At 38.8% G+C, this 26,927-nt stretch overlaps 1 protein-coding gene across 3 annotated transcripts in view; it reads left to right on the top strand.

Annotated features, from left to right (window-relative positions):
• Positions 1-26,927, top strand: part of SYT1 (synaptotagmin 1) — a 360,508-nt gene that overhangs the window by 252,665 nt on the left and 80,916 nt on the right. For 2 of the 3 annotated variants that reach the window (XM_075080747.1, XM_075080748.1), the window contains 3 exons: positions 8,370-8,554; positions 21,985-22,107; positions 25,353-25,520. In XM_075080747.1, the coding sequence (XP_074936848.1) occupies positions 8,370-8,554; positions 21,985-22,107; positions 25,353-25,520 (476 nt within the window). The remainder of the gene's footprint in view (positions 1-8,369; positions 8,555-21,984; positions 22,108-25,352; positions 25,521-26,927) is intronic. The other variant, XM_075080749.1, reaches the window with a different exon arrangement.

Genomic DNA, 26,927 nt, shown 5'->3' with positions numbered 1-26,927 from the left:
CAGGCTGCTCTCCGGTTCACTTGCTTGCAACATGCACATGGTATCCTCCAGCACTTAGCTCCCTACACTTACAGGGTGCATGCCTAGGACCTGCAGCTGACATGACCTTTGCTGCTGGGACTTGTGGTCCTGGAAAAACGCTTGCAGCAAACGAAGCCCCTGTTGTTTCCTGTGCACCACACCAGTCAGTAATGTAGACAAATGCTCCCACGGTATCTTCTATATGATGCTAGCCAAAGTAATTTTGTTCTGTGTGTACTAACATCTGCATCTCTGCAGTTCAGCTATTATTACCTACCTCCTTACAGACACTCTGTGATCTACTGATGAAAAGTGCTATATATGAGCCATTTTTATTTGAGACCTTCTAAATTAATATTAAATCTCAGTAAGGAATAAAGCTGGTTATTATTTTCAGTGGGAATTTAGTGTATTACTCCAATGGTTGTTAATTCTTTTACAGTAGCTGTTCTCCTTTAAACCCTAAGCTGTTGTGTAATAGCATCCTGTGTTAAGCTTCTATACGTTAACAGACCATTGGCTTACCTAGACATATAGTTTCTTTAAGTTCATCTTGTCAGAAATCACAAATCAGTTCCTTTTTTCTACCCCTTTTTTTTCCCCCTGCATATTTTATTAATATTTATTTTTAAATGTTCCAAATTAGCTTTTCCTGCCTTGGCAATGGGGTTTTTACCTAGTTTTGGAACTTAAAACATTTAACATGTACTATGCATAGCTAATTCTGGTGTGCAAGAAATGTGATTATTGTTTTGAAAATTTAAATACAACCCTGGCCCTCATATTTGCAGGGCAAACCTTGAAAATGTGACATAATAACATTTCCAAGTGTTCAAAAACCGAGAAGATAAATAAAAGATAAAAGATAAAACAAAACCAGTGTTCATTGCATACAATGAATGAAATCAGATAAGAAAATCAAATCTATATAGGCATAATTGATTTTTTTTCCCATCAATTTCATTACTTTTGACTCTTATTCTCTTGGTTTTTGAGTCCTGGGATTGATATGACTGGAGTATTTTGTCCCTTTGAAAATTCCAGTTCCAAGTCAGAGGAAGTTGCACGACTTTTTTTTTTCTTCCTTTTTTTTCCTTCAGACTGTCAGTCGAAGTTTGAAGTATAACATATTGTATATGTCACAGGAAAAGTGAAATGTGTTTTAACCACAAAATACAATTGCCCACATCATAGAAAACCGGCATCTCAAGCTTCTACAGTTTTGTTCGTCAGAGTTGAATATTAGCTCCATGGGTTGTTTTGTCCCTTCTCAGGAAAGTATTTAGCCTCAGCTGGTGTTGGTACATACAGTTTTTGGAAAGGCTTCAGCAAACCTGTCTGGCTTCCAGGTCTGGTTGAAGGCTCCAGCTTTCTTCATCTTCCCCAGCTGCTCAGCGTGCCCAGTGCTTTCTCTGGCAATTATCTAGAGCCTGAATTCATTGATTTTATTTTAAAAGCTTTATGGCAGCAGATATATGAACTAATAGGAAGCATCAGTCTAAAAATATTATCTACTTGATTCGAAAGCATCTTCCACCAAATTCTTTCCTTTCCCTATGCTGTTTTCTGTAGTAAGTGACCTAAAGGTTTTGCCAGAAAGGGGAGGCTGTTTTATTTGTCACACTGGCCAGCATTGCAGTCCTTCACAAGGGACACACTGTGGAGCAGGGAGCTGGGCTGCTCGTTCCTCCTCTGGGCCATTGCATGCCAAGTGGGGGAATATCATTCTTTCACAGAGGGCAATGGAAGAAACAGCTGTATTTGCTGGAGGGAAGGAGAGGCAGGAGCCGGCAGGAGGGCTGGGAGCTGTGAGGGGGTGAGAGGAGAGCCAGCAGCTCTGCAAGAACACAGCACTGCTGGGAAAGGCAGCCAGGCACTGGAGACCGTAGGAGGGACCTTCCTGGGGAGCCATGTGGCCACCAAAGAGGCTGTGCAGTGGTGGTTGAGCTGAAAACACGCCCAAGAGAGTGGCCCCGACTGACAGTGACAGCCAGCAGAGATCTGTATTAACTCTTTTTTGCTCATATTCTGTTTCATTTTGATCCAGGGAGGGGAATGGGCATGTTAACAGAGGAGTTATTTTAATTTTAGTACTTGTACAGGTGAAGCCTGACAATTGAGCTTGAAGGCCTTTGCGATCTCTCTGAGGTACTTCCTTCAAGAAGGACACATCTCAGTAGCTTTGATTCCTCGTTCTGGCTGCCTCACCATCCCGTCTCACCTGGAAACTCCCTGCCTTGTTTTCTCCCCCACGTGTCTCGAGAGGCAAGGGGAAGAGGAGCTGATGAGACTGAGCAGTGAGGAGCTGAGGGAGAGAGGGAGCAAAACATGTTGGAAAGAAGGAGAGAGAGAGAGAGCACCAGAGACAGAAATCATTCTGCTCTGCAGAAGGAAGATCTGTTGGGTAGATGTGCTTTACCATGACATGCCCTAAAAGGTGAATTAATACCAGCAATAATAAACATAAATGACCTGCAAATTCCAATAGTACCTGTGGGTTCATCTTCGGGTAAATATTTTACTCATTTTATGCATTTTGACTTCCAGCTTTGGAAGCATACAGTAGGCACATCAGATTCTCATGCAGCCGAAGCACCTCAGCTAAATTTGTAGCCATATCTAGGATTACTGCTAAATTCAGTGTCAGTTTATTTGCAAAGACTGGAACGTTCAGTCATACAAAGTTTGCATAATTTTGCATGATAATATCTAACAAAGAAGCTATAGGCAGGAGTATATTCAATGACTGAAGCCCATCTGATCAGTGCACTTTCACAGATTGTTTTGTATGTGGGGAGCTTTCACTGTCAAAACACACATCTCTTAGCACAGTTAAAGCTTCAGTAACTTCCATAAAATATTCATAGCGATAGTCTTATGCAACTGCACATGCTCAAAAAATAGAGAAGGGGGAAATGGCAGCATGAGAGAATTCGTTAAGATATTTAGTAATGGTTCCTTCTAGTGATGGATCAAAGGTAGCATCATGAACTTGAACCACATAAAAAACCTGTGGTAAATGTAAGAAAGCAAAAATAATATTTTGCAAACATGCTATTAAAGCAAAGAGATTGTACATAAGAGTGTTTGCGGCGGAAAGGTAGCTGTATAAGCCTGAAGGCTAGTATTTAAATCATCTGTATTTGTAAGTATGCATTAATAGTTTTTATATTCCTCTTTTATAAGTCATTTTACCACGTATCAGCATTTCCCTTTCTTTGCATTGATCACCTTTGTCCTCCTTCTGCTGTGAATAGTGGTATCTGTTGCCTGGGTCCTTGCTCTCAGTACATTTTCCTTTTCTTTAAGTAACTTCTAATGAAAGTCAAATTGCTTCCCAGCAAATGTGGCCCCTGGGGATTTTCTATACAGAAAGTCTGAATATGGCTATATATGGGGTTTGATTCCTGATTAGAAGCTGTAAGTGCAAAAAGCTAAGGTAAAACTATGGTTTAGTAAATGAAAACTGCCAGTGTTCTCATGTTCAGGCTACCAGAGCTTTAGATGAATGCAATATGCGCTTCACATACAACTATTTGGCAGTTGCAGCTTCCTGTTAAGTATCACGCCCGCTCTGAAACCTATATTATTAATATTTATCAATTCCGACATGTCATGGGCTTCCTTTGCAGAATAATGTGGAAGCTGCCATTATCTCATAGTCCTTTGCTGTCACAGTTTAAATGGGCAGCTTAATTGATTAATTGGGAGTTGACAGTGGACAGCTTTTTAGGTATGGAAGTCTTCGCTTTTTAATTCAGCTCCTCTCTTCAGTTCTTCCTTGACCTTCCCTCTCTTTGGGCTCTAAGTTAATAAAGTTTCCTCTGACATTGCACACAGAAAGGGAAAAAAATTATTAGGACGAAGGATTTTATTCTGTTTTACAGACTGTAGCATTTTGATGGTGTTACACATTTTGTGACTTCCCTCTTAACTGTCTTTCCTCTGGAGTTAAATGTCCTCCGAGGCATTTGATAATTTTAGATTGTCTAACGGGAACATCAGTTTTAGACCCAAGGCCTGTACCTCTCCAAGCATTTTGTGTAAGGCCAAGTAAGGATATCTTTATATAAAAGGACATAATTTGTAGCTCTTAAATTGAATAACTCAGTAATACATCCTTTCCTTTGAATCTAGCATATTCAGTGAAACAAGATTTAATAACGGGTTGAGACACAAGCTATATTTAGTGCAGTGCAGTAGAAGCAAATCAGTGGAGTGAAGTGGTTGGTCCTGAGGACCCAGCCCCCACAAGGCAAACTTTGTGGGGGTGAAGCTTTGGTTTAGGTTTGCTCCCGCGGGCCAAGTGCCTTTTGCAGTTGGAGCACCATTAGGTGAGCTCCAGGTGCATATATTCCCATTCAGTCCATCGTGGCCACCCAGACAGAGCATAACGTGTCTTAGTATGGTAGGTGGGTATGGTCTGGAGATATGCCTCATCAATGCACTCCTACGCCCAAACTAAAATGGTAATGTAAGTGCATCACAGCTGCAGTATTTGTGAAATGCTACAAATGCATGAAATGACCCATGATATGCACACAGTCCTGGCTGGCATTAGTGGAAGGAAGCAACAGAGAGGGATGAGAGAGCTCACAGCTCCTTTAGCTGCATCCATGTCTGACTGGTATTCAGCATGAGTGAAGGATGCAAAATCGGTACCCAGAATGCCTTGATTATCAAGATTCCTAGAGCTTACTCTTTTCAGTGTCCTGCTATTGCTCAGGAGTAAGCCATGCATTTCATTTTCTCTTCACTCTCCTTTTACAGATAGGCTTCATTCCTGCATTTTTGAGTAAAGTCCTAGAGCATACCCTGTTTGGACTGGATCAATAAGACTTATTCAAAACCTTATTTACTAACTGTGCTACTCAGCAGATCCCCTTCTATAGATTTGTCTTTAAAAGCCTTGCAGAATCACCAAATCACATAGCGATTCATGACAGCTTCTTTAAAATAAGAATTCTGTATTTGCCCACAGGAGCAGAACAAAGACATAGCACTGAAATACCAGAAAGTTTACACACATATTAATCATCCTTAAACCAATAGCTTTTCCATGATCACATAGTTTGTTGTTTCAAAGCACCCCCTTGTGCAGGCGCTGGGTAAGACAAGTTGTACAAGAAGCTTCTGGCTCCCTGACACGTCAGGCGCTTGGTCAGGATCCGTGTTTTTCATGTCACCCGCCCTGCTTCCTCTGCCACAGAGGTATTTTGTTCAATGGATCATGTCTGAAGACCTCCTGAGGTTTCAAACTGTGTTACTGAACCTGATCGAAGTGGTTTAATATAGATGGGGGTAGTCTTCAAACTGTAGATTACCTTTGTTGTCTATTTAAACATTGGAAAAAATGAAATTCTTTGAAAAGCTTGCAGAAGTGTGGGTAAAGTCCAACTGGAATTAACCAATATGAATCTCCAAAGTAAGCCACTGTGCAAAACCAGGAAAGCTCATATACTCTTGGTAAGGTTTTTGTACATATTATTCACAATTGGTAAAAAGGCTGAAAAATAAATGGCTGTGGACTTGAGTATTCCAAAGTGACTAGTGACTTCAGTCATTTCATTCTGGCCTGTCCACCTTGAGACAATTTTATAGAAAACTAATTTTTAAAAACTCATCTTTTTCTGGAATTCAGGCTCCTCTGGCAGCATCATGAACTGGGGTCTACAAATGTGAAAACCCTCGAAGTCCAGTAACTTTTGAAAATCTTGTCTGTATTCTGTAAAATGATTAACAACTAAAATTACTTAAATAATGCTTTTGAAAGGAAACAAACATCACTTCAAAGCCAATGACAACTGTATGTTTCACTTGTCTTAAATCTAACATGTACATCCACTGATTGGGCAATCTGTCTGGCAGTGCTCGGATGAGCCATCTCCTTGACAGAGACAGTACACTTCTATTGGGGAAAAAAAAAAATCCATTCATACTTGAATGTTGAAGTTGTTTTGGAAATGTTGAGATTTTGGGTTATCCCATTTTTTTTTCCTTTATTGCTTATCTTTTGTTTAATAAAAATGGAAGTGTATTTTCTTTGAAGAGATAAGGAATTCTGCATAATTCTTGGTGTCTCAGATATTAATTTGATGATCATTTAATTGCATCACAAGAGCTGTTGGGTGAAATTAAATTACAAACAGATGAGAGCAGACAATGCATTATAAAGAAGAAGCTGAGGTATCTGCAAATGTTTCAAATGCTCCCCAAGGCACCCAACATGGTTCATGCTCCAGAGAACCAAGACAGCAGTGCCAGAATAGCACTTTACATGATAGTTTCATCACAAAGGCACCTAATTTCACTACCTACACAAACTTTTTCATCTGTAGGACGCATATGTATATAACGTATTAACACCCACATTCCCTGTCTCCAAAATTCCTTGGTTCTCCCAGCTTACCCGCATTTGATGTGTCCCTCCTCTCTTTCCTCCCACAGTGCCATCCCGCTGGCAGAACCCTATCCCATATTCTTGCTGCTTCCCATATTTGCTGGCATCATGCTTCAAGTACTGCTAACAAGGCAGTACAACAAATACCTGATAAATTTGGGCACAGCATTAATTTCATATTGACATAACTCCTGTAGATTGGCTCAGATATAAAGTATAGTGTTATGTGAATGCCATTTCAGATGCCAATTGTCTAACAGACTAAGTACACATGTGAAGTTTAGAATTTGAGAACACACATTGCCTGTGAAAGGCGATGGTTTTACATTTGTGAGTGCTGGATGAAAAACATTAAAAATTTGTAGTAGAGTCAGTTGTGCTACAAAGTGTTACCACACCAGATTTGAAGATGAAGTGAAATCATTAATGCATGAAATACAGATTTTAAGTTGTGATAAGTGCACATCTAATGCAATTTTAACTGCAGAATTGCTGCTGCTGACTCCATAAAATACAACCCATAAACAGCTGTTAATCTGTTCACTGTTTATCTTTTAACATTCATTTGTTTAGTAATCAGTTCTCATTTGTTCTACATATGGTACAGCTTCCCTTTTATAGCAGCTGCATTTAATGAACATTTGGAGACACAAAAGTATTACAGAAATTATTGTTGAACTATTCTCCTGCATTATTTTTGTATCTGTCAACAAGGACACATGAATAAAAGTTAGAAATACGGTCATTAAATTTAGAGTAAGGAAGGTGCAGGTGCTTTGTCCTCTTCCTGAACTGGTAATTTGTAGTGGAAGTTTCTGTGACCATGTTTCACACTCTGCTTAGCTCCTTTAAGCAATTCATTTTCTCTATTTATACTGTCCATTCCCTTTTGTGATTCACTGACATCAACATGTCAAATTTGATTCACTCTTTGGTTTTGCTCTGTATCATATTAGAGACCTTTAGGTAATGCACTGAGAGAGTGCCTTGCAGACCTGATCGACTCAGTGCGTTTTGAGATTTTTAGAAAATGACAGTTTACAAGATTTAAAGTTTTGTCAGGTGTTCTGGTTAAATGTGGGGATCAGTGGTCATTAAAGCTGATTTGTATGAAGATTATTCCCTTCTGGAGTACTTAAAGTGTCATCTTAATTCCTTTTTTCCAAAAATTCTGATCTTTAACAAGACCATTTTATCATAGTAAGTGTTCTCTGTTATTTATTCATGCTTCAGCCATGTCCAGCACCCTGGACTGAATGAATAAATGGATCATACGCTTTTCTTTATATGAAAGTGTAGGTACGAATATAGCTATGTACTGAAACTTTGCTAGCACTAGGGCACGATGACGAATAGGGCAAATGCCCTTGGATTGGTCCGTCCTTTGTCCTTGGTCAGTCTTTACTGGTGACCTTGACCTGCATCTGTTGCGAGGAGTCTGTGAGTCTGTCAAGTACAGCAGTGGGCAGAGGAAAAGGGCTGTTCATTCAGACTGACCGCTTGGATCGGATGCCATTCCAGAAAAGGGAAATTCCCAGTCAGTACCACCCGATTCAGCCACAATGCCAGGTGGGTTGGGGAGACAATTAAAGAAAGAAGCAAGTAATTGCCTAAATGTACCGAGCATTTTACAGATTTGCGCAGTGTAAATATTTTGGGCATATTGTTTTCAGGTGGTTGGTTAATCAAAATAGCTGCAAGTGAGTTTGATATGTGTCACCAGGCATGTAAATAGATCGATGTGTTAAATTGGTGTTGTGTGTGCAAATGCTCAGTTGGGAGAAATATACAATTCATGACAGGATATTTTAGAAAGGATTTCACGTGTTTCTGCAAAGCATTTTCATTGAAAAAGGCTTAGCTGTGAGAGAAATGTGCTTGTTTCTAAATTTAACCCTACTAACAGTTTACCACCTTCTTTTTGTGTGTGTCTCTTTTTCTCTTCCAGTGCCACCTTGGGCCTTAATAGCCATAGCCATAGTTGCAGTCCTATTAATCCTTACCTGCTGCTTTTGTCTCTGTAAGAAATGCTTGTTCAAAAAGAAGAACAAGAAGAAGGGAAAGGAGAAGGGAGGGAAGAATGCTATTAACATGAAAGATGTTAAAGATTTAGGGAAAACCATGAAAGACCAGGTAAAGTACCTCTCCTTTTCTTGGACTCTTGAGTTGCATTTGAAGGTTTCTGTTTGATGGGTCTACAAAAAGTTCTGCTTCTTGCCTCAGTAGTGGCTCTGTGAAGAGGAGACTGATGGGCAGCATCTTCTCAGTGGTATCACAAAAGATGAATCTGGGTGTGGCACCACTGATAAAGCAGTCAGCCAATTTCCCTGCTCTGCTAAAAAAAGAAGAGCAAGCATATAATGACTCATCTGGAAGGAGCAAATTTATTGAGAGTATCTTAGCTGTCCCAAAAATGAAACAAATGCGCACAATTTTCACTGTCATTTTTCAAGACTTTGACCAGGACCTAGTACAGTGTTTGCATATCTTTCTAGCAGTATTTCTGAGCTTACATAATAAACAGAAGTAGCTCTGAACTCTAAATCTCTTTTTACACAAAAGCAAAAGTTCAGCAGAGAAAGAAACAACAGTATAGAAATAAAAATGAGAAGCATAGAAACAAGGGAAAACAGCCAATAAGGAAAAGTACAGGGGTGTTCACCACAGTGATGTTGGGAGGATGAATTCTGTACTAGAGAGGAGGAGATTAAAGATAGCAGGCCATACTTGTAGCTGTGTCACTCAACTGAGTAACGTAGAGGAAAATATTAGCAAATGGCCATTGAGCAGCATCATTTTCATAAGGGCAGAAAAACTGGTCGTTTGGATCTGCTTCATGCAAGAGAAGTAGAAGTTTGCGGGACCTAATCCTCAGGGCCACAGACTTGAATAATATGTTCCTGAAAGAAAATAAAGCTTTTTTTTTTTTTTTTAAACACAGTTTTAGTATTTTCCTTCCTGGAGCAAACTGTTAAGCATAAGCAGAAGAAAGGGGAAATAAATGTGAAGTATCCATGTGTCCTCACTGCATTGCCAGATTTCATAGGCTAAGAAGACAAAGAGCTACATTTTTCAAACAGAAAATGCTGAAGAGATTTAGAGAATTGCTTTGCAAAACCTCTTCAGTAGGAGCCAATAACTGTAAAGATACTGCATGGTCAAGTCTGTGGTCTCAAGACCCCTGGTAAGATTCAGCCAGAGCAGTCCAGGAGCTCTTATCCAACCAAAGAGAGAGGATAAAAGCATGGTCAGGAATGAGCAGTTCCTTCCACAAGTTGGGATCTAGTGTAGGAGAACGCTGGGCTGAAGGCAGGTTGATTAGAAGTACAAGCCAAAGCTGGGAACCTGAGGGCTAGGGAGCTGATTGGGAACATGCTCCAAGAAGAGAAGCTTGGAGCACAGTAGCTAAAAGGCCCATGGAGCAGTCCAGAACAAGTGGTGAGATGCCACTGTACAGTGATGGAGCAGCCACCAATGTGGCTTATCAGCCAGTCTTAAGAGGCCTGGGACAGGTCAGCATGCTTCTGCAGGCAGGTAAGGTGTGATAGGGGAAGAGCAAAATCAGGAGAGAGGATGAGGAAGCCTTAAAAGTCTGATGAGTAGCTGCAGCTGGATCACATGAATGGAGTTTGAAAGGAGCTCAGATAAGGGGAGGAAAATAATGGATAATCTTCAAAGGTACAGAGCTATCAAAGCTATTTCCAGTTTTCATTATCAGACAAGAGGACATTTTTTGTTGCTCTTGCTCAGTAGACAGTATGAAAAGAAAATAACTGAAGATCCAGTTGTTTTATTCCTGTTCATGCTACTGAATTGCAGTAGCCACTACTAAAATGTTGATCCATTAGGCAGTAGTTAACTTTTCTAGTGTATACGCTACACTAATAAAGTAAACCTTGGCAATATCAATTACTTTCAAGCTGTATCTATTAAAATTTTATAGTGACCACTGTGCACACTGTCATCATGTGAGCGATGAAGGAAAGAGTGCGGATCCCTTGATCTAACACAATCTGTTTTGATATTCAGACCAAAGTACATATTGCATGCTTACAGCTAAAGAAGTTCACACCAGTTGCCCGTCCTAGGTGGACTCATGTGTCTACATGCTAGTAAGCAATGCAAAGCAGATTTCTCTACAGCCATCCCAGACTGTCTTACCGCAACTAATGGAGTCCTGCACAGGCACAAAAAATGAACAGCTGGAGCCCCTTGCATCCACATTGCAAGTGGAACACTTTACATAGTGCCCTGGTGCACAGTCTCAGCCTTGGTTGTACCTGGAGAGAAGATGCGTCATGTGCCACAATGGTGTACTGAAGTGCGTAACACGAACACAAGACAAATTCACACCTGAAAACAACCTCATCAGTACACAAAATCACTAATGTAGATGCAGCTATTCCAAAGTTAGGAAGGTTAGTGAGGCTGAGCTCAAAAAACAATGGAGCAGAAGTTTTGAGTTCTCCCTTGAAAAATATTTTATTCTAATTTCATTTTCTCCATATGATGAATGTGAAACAAACCCCTTTTCTTTAAGCACTTTGATTTAGCATTTGTAGATTCCCTGTATTTGATTTATAGCCTTTGTTCTGGGCTATTAATATTAAATAATTGTGAGATATTTCCCCCTCAGCAATGCATAAAAATCAGATCACCAATTGCTGGTTTACCCTGGGCTACTGTTAGCCAGCTCCTCCCATTGAACCAAGAATAATTTGGAAGAACTGTTTGATTATGCTTGTGGAAAAATTCCTTGGGGTGTTTATTATTTTCTACCAATGATAACAAACCTATTACTTCGCTGTAGGACAAATAATGTGCAATTTGTTGACTGATATTTATGTGGAATTTGTTCCATATCTTGTAAGGCCTTTGTTGTATTTACAATATATTATTAAGTGTTTTTAATTATATTCATTAGGACCTGGATAAATGACCATGGATTCTTGGAAAACAAATACTGTAAATGCAAAATTACGTTATGTAATTACTGTTGAGTTTAATTTCTGCTTTTTTCATGGGAAAATTTGGTAAAAAGCTGAATCATGCATCTCGTCTACAAAGAGAGCTCAAACTTCGAAATGTTACACAGATAGGTATTTTAAGATGATTCCATTCAAAATATTCTGCATAGCTATACAAACATACTTTTGCCCAAACATTTTGGGATTTGACCAATATGTTTTGTTTTGCACAGTTAAACCTAAGGAGGGTAAATTCTCAGTTGATGTAAATGTCAGACCTTTAATAAGTGGATGGATCACCAACTCTCCAGCCAAGCTTCTTCTTCACTATCTAGGATTTCAAAAACAGGCCACTTAAATTAGCTCCTTAAATTCATTTTTTATACTTGTATACCCTCACACTAGCAGTCTGATAGTGTATAGATCTTAAGTCCTTGGCATTCAATAACTTCCACCAACTTAATTCCTAATTTGTGAAATTTTAGTTGTATGACTGATTATTTATTCTAATAGTTTAATCTTGAATTATCAGTGCAGATTTTAATATACCTAGCTGAACTCAATGCAATGCTAAATGTGGAATATTTCAGTTAAAAGAATTGAACCACTTTAGAGGCTCTGACATAAAATAGAAAGGAGAATAACAAGAACACCTTTTAGCTCTTTAAAAAAGGAAATTTTAATGTTAAAAAAATAATTGAAGATCAAGATGTAGATCTACTGGATTATAAAGGTCAACGTACAGTACCAAAGATCTGAAATGTTGTCAAAAAAACCAAAAACCTTAGTTCAGTCATTGTTAGGCCTGAACCTGCAAGTGCTAATTACCTTCTGCCTTCAGCTGAGAGTGCATAATAGCAGTTGATAGGCACTTGGCATCTTGCAAGATCCTAGTTCCCTAGGCACACAAAACTTGAAAGGGAGTAGCATTTGGTAAATCGAAATTATCAACTTCTGAAAATATAATTTCCATCTTAGTCTGGTTTTGTTTCTCAAAGAGAACTTCTAACCTACATGTACCCGTGCTGACCTGCACATCCATGCCAAATCATTATAGAGCTTTATAGCCTGACATAGTTAAATATCCTTTTGCCATAGAGACTCAGTCAGCTCCACAGTCACACATGACAGCTAGATGTTACAGAAAGTGGAATACAATTTTTGGTCTCTGTTAGAATATTTGTGCTTCAAAATGTCCACTTTCCTAAGCACAACTTCAAATGAGAAACTGTGTATGAAATAACATAGATTATGAGCAAATATAGTTGAGGTTAAGTGGGAGATGAGTTGAAAATAAGGTTACATTTTCAGCCTTGAAAGCCATTTCATTGCAGGCAACGCTTACTTTTTCAAGTAGAGTGCACAACTCCACCAAGGGCCACCGAGAGGATTAGGTTGCTTCTAGGGGAGGCAAATTGTTAATGAATGTACTACTGTAAAAAGGTCATTTCTCCATGGTTTTTACTAATGTTTGTGTGTGGATGTTTTAATTTTTATTTCTTCCTTCTATGTCCTCCTTGTCTATGTTGTGTCTCATGACTGTTCTGGATTGTCACTTGCGGTAGGTTTATTTTGCTATTTGGACGCACCTAGTCTAAAGCTGTGATACATATAGTCTTCTGACAGCTCTGGCTCCTCAGCTGAGATTTACATGTAGTAGCTTTGATACAAACATCAAGAGGCTGAACTAAATTGATTGGGTGTTTTTTTGGTTGGGTATATATTTGGGGGGAGGCTAGAGGAAGGCGAAAGAGAAGAGGTTGTCATTCTTTCCGTAGTTAAAATATGAAGTCAAACTGTACTAGAAAGCTCAAGTTTAAAATTGATAGGCACATAAAAGTAACTTGCTAATTTTATTTTCTTTTTGTATAAATGTCATCATATCAAAAGTAGATGAAGGCAGTGTGTATTTTTAATGTCTTAGTTTCTAAGTGTTGCTAAAATGATTGGTACCTCATGAAACTTACTGTGGGCTTTCACATCGTCTCAGTACAGTGCCCACGCTTTAAGTTCTTAGTGCTCCATACCAAACTCTTTTGAGTGGTCCTACTCCAGAGTTCTGTTGGTGCAACTGAATGACAGCTAGCACCAGTGTTTTTATGAGATCTTCCCATCACAGTTTTCATCTGTTTCCCAGTTTCCCAGTCTCTGCTAATGCCCCTGGTGGCTCCCACTACTTTAGGAAAAAAAAAAAGCCCCCAAACACCCAGCTCCAGAGACACTATAATAGCTGCTGATTTATTGGGTCTGAATTTAATGCAATGGTACAGCAAATTCTTGCTTAAGCTCAGCCTGTGGGCTGAGTAAAGGAATAGACATAATGATTTCAGTCATGAACAGCAGCACTGAAAAACTGCTAAAATTTAGCTCTATTGCTTGGAGAATAATTGTTGTGGTGGTCTGAACATTTTATTAGGTCACAAAGCATTTGTGGAGAAGGAGATTTAATAGCTCAGTCCTTTCTCATTACATCAGGCTAAAACACTGTCACTAGTGAAAGATTTTTGGCTTACAATGAATGTGTCTGTTAGGTGAAATAGGAGATTTGGGATCAGGTATATGTACTATACCCTGGAGTATGAGGAGTATATTCTTGGCTCTGCTACTGACTTACTGTGGCCTTCAGTCAGCCACCTGACTTCTCTGTATGCTTTTTTTCCTTTTACATAGGCTTTGCTTTTACATCGGGTTATGTACTAACTTAATCAGAATATTCTGACTGAAGTTCATGTATTAATAGCAGTGAAACATCAGGGCGTTATAAAGTAACATGATACTGAGAGCTGCAATTGCGCCTAACCAAACTTCAACATATAATGATTTTCTTAGATTATTTCACCATATGATTTTAGCTGTTGAACAGTAAACACCCTTGCCCTCATAGAGACAAAATACTCAAGGAACAAGCTTTTTAATGTTAGGTGCCCTGAAATATTTCAAAGAAGTAGTGTGTTGACCTGGCAGCATGAAGATGATAGCCAAAATGAAGTCAGTGAAATCCACAGTGACATCCAGAGAGCGTGGATTTCACCTGAGGGAACCTCAACCTTTATTGCCAGAAATAATCCAGGAGGATCTTTTTGAGGGACAGGACCTCTGTTGCTGGCAGTGGTCTTTTCCTCTGCAATGTTTGTTCATGTGCTTTGGTTTCCCAGTTGAATGCCCAGAGAATAGTGAGCGTATTTATTCAACAGTGCCACCTGTCTTGGTTTTAGCACACCAATTCCCATTTGTTGGCACCTTCAGCCCATGGTGACATCAATGCTCGCTGTGGCTTATCCCCAATGCAATGAAACATCCTAATTCACACTCAGAAAGACAGCATTTGCTACAGAGCCATTACAGTGTAGAAAATCAGTCAGAAACAATGGGGACAAGTCTTTCGTAGAAAACCAGCCCGATAAGTATACTGTGGCAGTCAAAATGGATTGTCTGAGTCCCATTTTTACAATAATTCAACCTCAGGCTTGACCAACTGTCCTGCTTTTTCACCTGCCTCAGAAGGCAACTGTGAAGGGTGCATAAAACTTCCTGAAAAATGTGAAAATAACATGTTTATGAAGATGCAATGTTATAGATGAGTGTTTGCGTTCTGCAGGGTTTTCCACAAAATTCTTTTTTAACTTAGATTTATATTAGACCTCAGAACCCTGAAAATATGGAAGCAACAGCTGTGAGCCACAAGGCTGGGCTTATCTGCATTCCTGTCTCTTCCTCTCAGTCACTCCCAAGAAGACACAGAAGTTTGCTTTGCATGCTTCCTGAGTTTCTTTTTCCTCATTTTAAAAAATATTTTTTCCTGTAAAATATTTCTTTTATTACTTCTATGGTAACCTATTGTACTGTTGGGATGATATGAAGATAGAGATCCTACTCATTTTCTTACATGTCTTGTTTTATATACCTAAGGTCTTGCCACTGGAAGCTTCCATTGTGAAGGACATTTCTGCCTTGTGTTCTCTTGATTAACAGACCAAATTTTGATTTCTTTATTCAAGACCAGAGTCTGCAGGTTCCTAATGAGTGGTGTCTAGGAAGTATGCAATTATTCCCTAAATTAAGTGATTTGAATCACACTCTCGAGACATTTACCTGTATCCACTGATTATATGGAGAGCTAAACTCTTACACTAAGTGCCTGAAGTTAGTGGGTATGAATAACCTACAACAGGAACAGCCGTTCATATCAGTGAGGTGTACATTTCAAACCCCACTGGGAATATTTGTTTACTTTTTAAGCAAAGGCATTTATTCTTTACAAAATGATGAATAACAAATATGAGTAGCAAAATAACCTTCAAGCATGAGAATATCAGATGCTTGATGAAGGCCTGTTTAGAGGATGGTCAGAGAATGATCTTATCTCTTTTTAAGCAACTGAACCAAAAGAACAAGTCTTTGCCAACTTTTTCTCCATAGAGCAATGTGGCACCCAATAAATCATGTCTGGCTATATTTAGGTTCATTTTCACTGTTAAATAGACGTAGTCATAATTATACAGTATGACAAATTTTTCAAACAGAAATAAATGTAGTACTCAGAGTGGTCCCCCCATGTCGAAGAGCCAGCTCTCTCCCAAAGCGTGGTTCCGTCTGGCCTGCTGCCATTCATTTGGGGAGGATGAAGAACAATTGATGGAGCAGCATGTACTGGCCAAGCAGCCTAAAGCTGCCTCCTACTCACAGCCTGCTGCTCAGCGCAACCAAGCACTGCCATATGGGAAATGGGGGCAGAGCACGCTAGCGTACTTGCAAGAGTGCTTACTTGTTTTAGTTCACGCACATAGGCCCTGCGTTCGAAGCAGAGCCCTGACCCACAGGGCGAACTTTCAAAATAGGCCCCCAGGCTGAGATCAGCTGCATCTTTTTTCAGCAAATAAACTCTGGCTACAAGAAAAACAGGTTGACTTGGGGGCTTAACAGCTCCAACTGGAATGTATATATTCATATTTTACATTTAACACCTCCAGCATTTGCTGTATTCTTCTGTTGCACCAGAATAAGTTGGTATTTTAGCGCCCAAACAATTCAATGAGCCCTCAAGCTGAACATGATGACTTCTTGTCATAGAGCTCCTGAAGAAAGAAGGCCTTTTGAATAACCCAACAGACCATCTAAAACCTGGATAACAAGCAAGGATGTTATGTCAAGGCATTGCATGTGGGACACAGCGGGGTCTTGCTCATTCTGTGCATCGGTGTGGCCTGCTGCTGGTGTGTGAGGCCAACACTCTTAGAGCAGTAATGGCAAAGTAGATTTCACAATGACCAAAGCCTGGCTGAGCCACTGGAAACCTGTGCACAACATGCTTTTTAAATTAATTCATGGAGAGAAAGCAGATGCTGAATGAATGAAATGTTGCCTTTCCTTCTGAGGGACTCTGATAGAGAATGTGCTACAATTGCAGGCTTTTCTGCTTTGTGGTAGGGAATCAGCCAGGAATTTTTAAAGGCTTTTCTTTTCCCCTGGGATAAAAATTGGCCCAGACAGAATTATGGTGTTCTTGAATGTGAACGAAATTGATAAGAGGTGCACCACCATTAGTGGAAATGCAGCCATTCCTAGGTGTGGAGGAAAAATTGCCTTGCTGATAAATTCATTGTTGGACATGGCACAGAACATTCTCAATACAAAATAATATTGTTTCCTTCCATTCAGCTCAGCAGGCATTGCACAAGCCTGAACACTGGGCATCATTCACACGTTAAAAAAATATCCTCTTCACCGTGTGAACAAAAGGAATGATTGATGGGGCAGGTGGAGATGGAACTCAGGATGGCAGCATGCACTGTGCAGCAAATAAACTTACAGGCTACAGTCAGCATTATGTTTTCCTTCTTAACATCTCTCCTTCTTGCTTACTGGTAACTTATTTCCTTAAAAGTAACACCATAGGCCACCCCATGAATGGAAGGAACCCTAAAAACTCTGTTAATGAAGGTGTTTCTTTGCATATGACAATGAAAGGCACTTTGCTTGCAGTCCGAAATAGCTTGTGACACGTACTAGGTGTTAACAGCGAAACGCGAAGATAACTGAGACCTGAATCAAAGACCAAAATACACATTCATGGGTCTTTGCATCCTCCTGGTGACTCAGACATGACTGTGGCCTCTGCCTCGCTGTACAGGAGGCAAGGAAGTACAGTTGCTCCCCCAGCAGCTTTGTTACCCGAGTCTCATATCAGTTTGCTTTCCTGGAGCTTCTGCATACATGGAATCTGGAGGCAACCAGCAGACTGACTGTGCTAAATCCTTTGCAGAACCCCTCAATTTCTACAGATAGTTTCGGGAGGGATTAAATGAACGTGTACATAAAGCTGTTTTAATCCCCAGAAGCTCTTCTGTAGTTTGTGGTGGATAGTAGTGGGGTAAACCCAGTGACAGGGTGCAGGGCTTTTGGTGGAACTGAGCTGGAAGCGAGAGATGTTTGCAGTATCAGGAGGGTACCATCACTGGAGAGAGGCTTTTGTCGGCTGGGGGAATCAGATGGGGAGGAAGCCCAGGAAATGTGAAACCCCACTGCAAGGTGTGGAGTTTGCAGAACTGCAATTACAAGCAGTTTTGGGGTTTCTTTCCTTTTTTAATGCAAAAGATGTAACCACAAAAAAAAAAAAATTAAAATCAAGCATTTTCTTTAACAACCCAGAAGAAGAGAGGAGACTGTAAAACCACTCTTAATTATGTAACAGAAGTGAAGAAACAACCAGCAGATTGAACTGTGCATCCCAGATTGCTGTAATTTAGCCCCGTTTGTTGTAGGAACCACGACAGAGTAGATGAGCTTGAAAACAATTAACTAAACATGGCACACAGAAAAGCAGATACTAATGCTGTATGTAGATACGTGTCTGCACCCTTGGTTAGAACTAGTTACAGAGCTCATTCAAATATGGATTAAATTAGGGGTTGCTCAAAAATTCATTTGTCTTCCAGGTCTAAGAAAATATACACTTTATATTGTGTGGCTCTGTTAAGGTCCCTGGCACAAAGCAACTTTTCCCACTTGCCGATTTCGTTGGATGTGGATGTATCACCTTGTAAGGGTTGTATTGGATTAACGCTTTTTTTGTACATTCCTACACCCGCTTACATATAAGCCTATGTTTTTCAGATACTTATACACATGTAAGAGGATATAGAGGATATAGAGGTTTCATTGTTCTGTGTTTCTGCATATGTTATGCAGAAATGAAGAAACCACTTGAGTGAAATTAACAGTCATCCCAAATTAGAAAAGATAAATCTGGTCTCCAGCACAATGTAATAATGCATTTCTATGTTGCGTATTTCACAGAAAAAGCCTTTAAAATGTCATGGAATTAAAAGAAATATTAGGAAAGGAAAGGCCTATATTCCTCTGCATCTAAATCCAGGCTTACTGATCACAGTTGTGTCAGTTAAAGAAGCTTGAGGAAAAAGCTGGCTCATAATTAAAAATAGTTTATTTTTTCTAAAACCAATAAAATATAGCTGCTTATTTTAATTGATTGTAGCAATACAACGGTAAGATCCAATATAGTGTGATATAGTGTGCTATAAATTGAGGGTTGCAGTGCTCTTCCATCAAATATTGATCTTTGAGAGAATCTCAATACAAAATGAAAATCCCTACGGGGTGTTTCAAGTACTTTGAAGCAATTCAATTCTTCTTCCTCTTTGGAACTCAGCAGCTGCATCAAACATGAGAAACTTCTGTGCTTCCTTAAACTCAGCTTCTTGAAACATTGGCCTCTAGTTTGAAAGCAAATTCCTCTCTTGACGGTAAAAACTATTATGTACAGACTGCTGTAGAGATAATCATTTGTCATTTCTTCCCTCCCCTCATGCAATGCCCTTGGCCAAATCTGAACACCATCTTATTCTTAGTGTTTCTTAGTGCTTCAGTATTTCTGAGTGAAGGTCAAGAAGAATCATATAGCTCCTCAGCTGATGTGAGTAAAGTGCAATGTTTTCCATCTCCCCTGGGAAATAGCTTTCACCTTCCAATAAGCCTCTCATAACCTGTGGAGAAGAGTTTCCCAACCATGTAATGTTTTCTGCCTGCACTTAAAAGCCCCGCTTGCAAGAGGGACGTTAGCTTCCCATTATATTTCCCATAGTCGTGGTAAGAACTTTTTCACACTGAGTTACCCACAGCTCTGGCATCTCCTGGATTGATCAGCTATGCAGAAGAGTAAATAATTTTTCCAGAGAGAGTATGGATATGTAACTATTGCTTTGATACAATAGTTACCAATTCCTCATACCTGGAAATTGACACAGAAGGGTCTTTTTGCACTCTCCCTTTCATCCCTGAGGAATGGCTGTAGGATATTTCCTCTCAAACAAAATCCAGGTCAAAAGTAGATGGAATAGCAGGAAGTTCAGTACTTAGCCCAGAAATTATGATATACTGGAGATGTTTATCACTCTTGTGTCATGAAGTCCTCTATTAGAGCAATACTGGGATGATTCAGAGTAGCGGGTCTTGGACTTAACATCCCACTCTGAGTTATTGCTTCCTGTTGTCTCCAGGCTCAGCTAAATATGGTTGCTTCAGCTGGATTGAGTCACATCTTTTTTTTTTTCTTTCATGATCACAAAACCTCAAGGTTATTTTTATTACCAGTGAAAGCAAGGTGTTCAGTGTAATCACATCACCCCATATCCTGAAAGTCCCACGTATGGTCCTACAGGGGCTGTGCCTCAAACTGGCTTTGCTCCAACAGTATCCTCTTGCCATAGAGCCTGTCAGTTTTGAAGCGTCACGCTTGTTGTTGTACTAACAAAAATGTTGCGCTACAGCCAGGGAACTCACTAGCAGCTCAGCAATTAAAATGTTTCAAAATCATTTTCTTTTCAGGCAGTTCAGCCCTTCCAAATAGAAATGGTTTAGTTCAAAAAGTATTACTTTTCCTACACCACAGGTGATTCTCATCCACTGCCGACCTTTCACACTGATCTCATCCAGGTACACTGTAATTTATGTTCCTAGTAAAGAGTCCATCACTCACTAACATTCAGATATTTAACTCAAACCCAGCTCCTCCGTTTGCATAAATCAATGTTGTTGCATTGATTTCAGTTGAGCTATGCCAGCTAAATTTCTAGCTTATTTCAAAAAGTAGAAAAATAATTGTTTCATACTGTACAGTTTTGAGCCTGACCTTTTGAATTTAGATCTAGCTTCTGAAAAATAACATTTTCTACCTCAGAGATCAATCTTTGCTCTTACCACACCCATACAACTGTTGGATGGCCCCCACTGCCTTCCTGGCTGAGTGAGAACATTGATGCTTTCATGTTCTTTCTTTCACCAACCACCATCAGCCATGGGTATAGATACTTTCCAGACATGCTAGCTCTTCAGCTAGTGAGCTCCAGCAGCAACCTCATGTTTATATATGCTGTAGGTTTCTTCAGACCACCTCACAATGTGAAGAAAGAAAGAGCATAATAAATCTCATTCTTGCACTTAATAGTCTCTCTGCAAGCAGAAGCTCCATATAGAAGGAACTTTCATCCCAATAGGGCTCTTATAGTCTTACTGTTTACTGTAATATGCAAATAATAATTCTGGATAAATGCTCAGTATTGATTCCTTGTTTTCACACTCCCAATTTTATTTTCACATTTTCCACAATTTTTCACTATTTGTCACATCACTTCTGCCCATTTCTCAGTTCTTACTTGGATAAGAATCTGCTGGAATAAGATCTACATAGTTAGTTACGGTTCACATGGTTTAATAATTGTATGAATTCCCTTTTCCACAATGCAAATACTTCTGCTTTCTGGTACAGCAAAGAAATAATTACATCATTTAGTATTTCAATTATGTATAAAATCTAAGATAACTGCTGTGTCCTCTAAAAATAGCAGGTTTTATGCAATGGAGAAAGCTGTAAGCAGTTTTGTATTTCTTTATTTTTGCGTTTCTTTCTAAGCAAACTAAAATCAACTTTCAATCAGTTTGGTTCAGCCAAGCTTTATAGCAAGAATGAATAAAAAGGAAATTGGTCTCGGGAGGGAGGGAAAAGGAGAAACATGCATTTGCTAATGGCATGGTGAAAACTTTGCTTCCATATTCATTCTAAATAAACATGAAAAATGTTTGGCATATGATTGTAGGAAGAACTCATCCACAGCACATGCTCTTTATCATAGTAATCCTACAGAAACATGTTGCCAATTGCAAACAATTCACAGCATGCACAACCAGATTTGACAGTGCCAAGATATTAAGTTGAATGAGTGTTTGCCTTTGCTTATTTAATAGCATGTTTGCCTCCTTGTGCCTCTTTAAGAGCCAGTGTGAGCCCAGAAGAATTTTTTTATATCAAGTTGATGTTTTGTTTCTACTCTCAGGTTTTATAAAAATTGTTGCTTGTAATGGTCCAAGAAGCTTTCTTCCTACTTCCATTGCTTGCTTGCTGATTTATAACATCTTCTTGAGCAACCTAAATAGTATAAATATATATGTAAACTGCATACTTGGATTTCTGCTGTCATGCTTGCTTTTAATGGCTTTAAAATAGATTTAAGGACAGTGTCTATCTTAAACTGGTACTTAAGAGTTTACCTTATTTATGAATATTACGTTCCTTCTTTCTAGGCTCTTAAGGATGATGATGCTGAGACTGGGCTGACTGATGGGGAAGAGAAAGAAGAACCCAAAGAAGTGGAGAAACTAGGGAAAATCCAATATTCGTTGGATTATGACTTCCAGAATAATCAGGTTTGAAACAACCAACCTGTAACATTTCATTTCTGTGTGTGTAAGGGAAGAATGAAATAATACATTTAGTTGCAGTAGATATTTCTGAAATCTTTACTGCTTGCATGGAGTACAGGGAGAAAGCAAGACTGGAGATTCATGGCAGAGGTACTACTAAATTGGTATTCAATGTACTCAGAGTTTATATTACACCTTTAATCAAAATTGAAGGCATAGTTTTAGCTAATGGTTATTAATCAGTTATATTAAGGCATCACCAATCAATGTCAACCCACATTATATTATGGAGTCTGCATGCAGACAGTGAAAGATGGCTTCAGCCTCCAGGTATTCAAAATGTAAGCAAACAGAAGATGGGAGGAAAAAGAGAGGGATGTAAAAGTAAGTTGATTCATAGTGAGTCTTTTAGTAAGTTGGTAAGATTGCCAGGAGTAGCTTTCTCTCACTTCATCAGGTGTGCACTTTGCCTTATTAACTAGCTGCATCAGGTTCTGTTGCTCTCCATGAAAGTACACCTACTAGCCAAGAAAATTTTAGTTTGAAACAAAAGTTCAGATAAAAAGGTCTGTCCCCAAAATAACATAAAAGTTGCACAAGAAGAATCTCTCCAGTCAAGGACTGATATTCCTTCAGTACCCTACTCTGAAGCTGGTAAAACCAAACTTTGGCATGCTTACCCACATTTTTGTCGATGTAATATGATGTAGACCTAGAATCAACCTACTTAACAGGTCTGGCCACATCCTGAACTAGCTCATATTTAATTCCCCTCCCTGGGTTCTTGCTGCGTTTGAGATCACTTTTGTCAATTATACCAATTCACAGCCTCACATCAAAACTCACTGCAATTAACTTTGGACCGAAGTACACCAACACATCAGACTTCTTAATTTCTACCACGTTTTTTCAGTGAACTTCAGAATACATACCCTGCATTTCATTTTTTGACAACTTCAGTCAAAACCACATCATTCTGCTCTATTTAGGGAAAGAAATTACTACTGAACTTAAATCCCTGATAATTCCTCCTCTTCATCTGAACTGACTTCCACATGTATTTGTGATTTGTTTCCACATTCAGATTCTTTATTTGATGCTGTTCAGAGAATGTAGTGTTGCAAGAAAAAGAAATAAGCAAAATTAAGAAAAATTTCTGTGTCAGCAGCTGGGTATTTACACACAGCTATGACCTGGCATAACACATAGTATTTGCCTGTCTTTTCAACTATCTTCTAACTACCGGTGCTTGTTTTTCAATGCAAGTGGCAAAAAGAATTGTGAAGTCTTTCAAGAACATGTGGTAAAGGAGCTTTTCCTCAACTCCCAGAGCATATTCCCCTGAACATGTGTTGAGTCACACTGATCCCCCTTGAAATCAGTATGAAATCAGTATGAAATGTTAGACCCTTCATAAGCAGATCTAAAGAGAGGGAAAGGAAAAGCTGCAAATGTGTTCTGAAAAATTGATTTCAGTTTCCTTAGAATATGAAAACAAACTTTCTGTGTGATTTTTATAAAGGAAATGTTGATTTTGTGAACTCTATTTTACAAATGGTAATACGATGGGAGAGCAACAAATCTGTAGAAGCGTGTAGTATTTAATTAAGGTAATAAATTGAGTTATTGATTCCTATTTGATTTTGCTGCTTTAAACTATGTTGCCTCTTGGAATTTGTCAGAGGAGAGACGATATAAAAGATCAGAAGAGGGGATTCAGTTAGGTTAATATAGCACAGTGGCATGAAACTACAGACCAAAAATCTGGCTAATATATTGCACAGTGTTAAGAATGGAGACAAGATGACCGATGTACTCTGCAGACCACAATGCCTCAGTTTTAGAGAGAGAAATTTCAAAAGGGGATTGAATTGTTTTTCTACTCTGTTATCTAAAAGTCATAGACTTGTTTTTCACTCTTTCATGTGAAAGACTTGATGTAGATCCTGAGTCTATCCATGTATTTATGGACTGTTATGCATCTAGAATAAGAATGAGACAGAAAAGGACAAGTGTTTCTTACAGCTAAAGGAAAATGTTTCATGGAGCTTGAGAGTCCTGTAGGTGCGAAAGCATGCATGCCATACTGTGAATTTAAAACTGGTAAAAATAAGCCCAGCTTTGAGGAATCTCTCAGAATCCAGATGCTTCCATCCTAGATTGACTCTTCTGTTCTGTATCCAGTTGTTTGAGCTTCTGTTTCCGATTTTAAACAATTCATCCATGAGGGAAGCAAATATATTGTGACTGAAGCACTGATTTAGAAGAAAATATTCTCAGATTTCATTCCCAGTTCTTCATATCTTGTCTCCAGATTGACCTTGAAGAGTCACTTGAATGTTTACCTTAGTTCAGTGTCTATGAAACAAGATTAAAAATGTTTTCTCTCAACTCCAGTACGCTGATGAGGCCAAATACAAGCTGGGATGTCTAGATAACATAACATAACATAACATAACATAACATAACATAACATAACATAACATAAGCCTTCATTTATAACACTTAAAAAATGGCCAAGGCATTTACAAGTTTCAAATATGCTTCAGTCTTATTTTTAAAAGCGTGTAAGAGATTTAAGAAACTAATTTTTCTGTTTTTCAATGGGATTACGAATTGTTGTGAGGATTTAGTTACCAAAGGTTAGTTTTCGTGGGGTATGTTTTGAAAATGCTGTCCTTAGTTAACTACCGAAACCCATTTGTGTACATAGCAAGAAAATTTAACTGTAAGGAAGACTGCAAGATCCATTGTTTTCAATAAAGCTCTGTCTGACCATTTGCATTTGATATATCACCTTTTTGTGTTTGGTAGGGGGGAAGGTTACATGTTGGGGATTTAGAATACAAATTTTATAGTCAAAATTAGGCATTCCTGATTGTTTAATAATGTGATTTCTATTCATGGTGCCCAGCATAGAAAAATAATGCACAAGAGGAGAGAGCAATTGAAAGTTATTTGATTGCAGTCTGTAAAAAGATGAAGTCTGTATTTAGCTGTAATCAGCTGCCCTTTGAAAACCTCTTTTCTGCTTAAAAACAGCCTTTGTACAGTCTGCATCTGCTGTAATTGGTTTTCTGAAGTCTATAGTGTTGCTTCATTTGCCTTCCTTGAAGCCGGTGTGGGGGGCAGGGGGGATATGGTATTTCATAGACCAGAAATAGAGTCTGCATGTGTATTTTTCTGTTACAGTTTTTTTTATAAATATCTATTTGAAATTTCATTCTGCTGTTTTTCTCTCTTTTCAGCTTCTGGTTGGGATTATTCAAGCAGCTGAGCTGCCTGCTTTAGATATGGGTGGTACATCTGATCCCTATGTGAAAGTTTTCCTGCTGCCTGATAAGAAGAAGAAATATGAGACAAAAGTCCACAGAAAGACCCTTAACCCTGTTTTCAATGAGCAATTTACATTCAAGGTATTTTTCTGATAATTATTGAAACCTTTTTATTTAACCAGCATGCATCTCATCCTTGGCTACGAAGTTAGACATCTTAGTTAATTGGTAACAGCAGAGTAGTGATTTTTCATGGTGCAGAAACCTCTGATACTCAATCTTGTGATGAAAATGGTATAACATAGGGTCAAACCTCAGTAGGTGTAAAAGGCACAGTTTGATTTTAGGCACTTCAGTTATCCTGATGTATGACAGTCTGATCCATCTTTTATGGTTGGATAAAACTTACAAGAAAGTCAGAAAACAGTGACACTTTGAGAAATGTCAGGTACATTTCACTAGACCAGCATTTTCTTTAAATAGCTTTGTAGCCTGATTTATGAATTTCAGCATACCATTTCTTTTCCCCTCAAAAATAAATTAAAACTCAAGGTAAATGGATGAAGGACAATATGGCAGATTAATCTTGCTAGACTTTGTCATAGCAATTCTTTGCTATGCTACTCTACATATGAAAAGAAATCATGTCTCAGGTTTAATAACATATGAATTAAATAAATGTACAATATGAATTAAATAAATTGCAGCCTTACGCTGCAATATTTAAGTCATTCCAATAGTATCTGTCAATAGGGGGTTTGTAAAACCATAGTTGTACCTAAACCCCAATTAAATACAATAAAGGAATACTATACAGCGTGTTTCATAGGGTTTCTCCTAATATACATTCCTCTGCTGTTACTTTAGGCCTTTCTCTCTATGCCCAATCTTAGAATGACAGCTACAGATTGAGAACAGGAACAGTGAAAGACTCAGGCTATGTAATCATTCAATGAGAAGAATATCCCTGGAGGCCAGAACTACTACTGCATATATAAGCTTATTTTTTCCCTTGAAGATGTTCATAAAAATAATCTTTTGTGCGGAGCTATTTTTTTCTTGAGCTTTCCTAAGAGAGTATTTAAAAGAAAACAGTGTTATAAATTACTGATTCCCTTGCAGTTCACAAAAGAAAAGAAAGAACCAATAATGCTGTCATCTAAGATGAAGGCACAAATTAGAAACCAGATCATCCACTCCTGGGCTATTATGTCCACTTGTTTTAAGTCACATCTTTAATATTCAAATTTTATGCTCCAGAAGAAAGTTTGCTTTCCATGTGAGACCTGACAGCATGTTTAGGTGCATCCCAATATGATACTGATCATCCCCTGGATAGTGTGGTCTGACTTCAAGAGAAAACCTACAGAGCATGCCAAGGACTATCATTGTTCTGGGGACTACAGTGAAAAAGACAAGTGACCATTTAACTAGTGCTGCAACTGTAGTAAATAACTTCTGTGGGAACTACTGACAATATCTCATTTACTTGGGCAGAGCCTTACTTCTGGGACCCGTTTCAGGTGGTGCACAGCTTGTGTTGGCATC

This window comes from Phalacrocorax aristotelis, chromosome 1, assembly GCF_949628215.1.
Source record: "Phalacrocorax aristotelis chromosome 1, bGulAri2.1, whole genome shotgun sequence".
In the NCBI taxonomy this organism is placed as follows: Eukaryota; Metazoa; Chordata; class Aves; order Suliformes; family Phalacrocoracidae; genus Phalacrocorax; species Phalacrocorax aristotelis.
The sequence above is the reverse complement of the archived record's forward strand: the minus strand, read 5'-3'. Positions and strand labels throughout refer to the sequence as shown.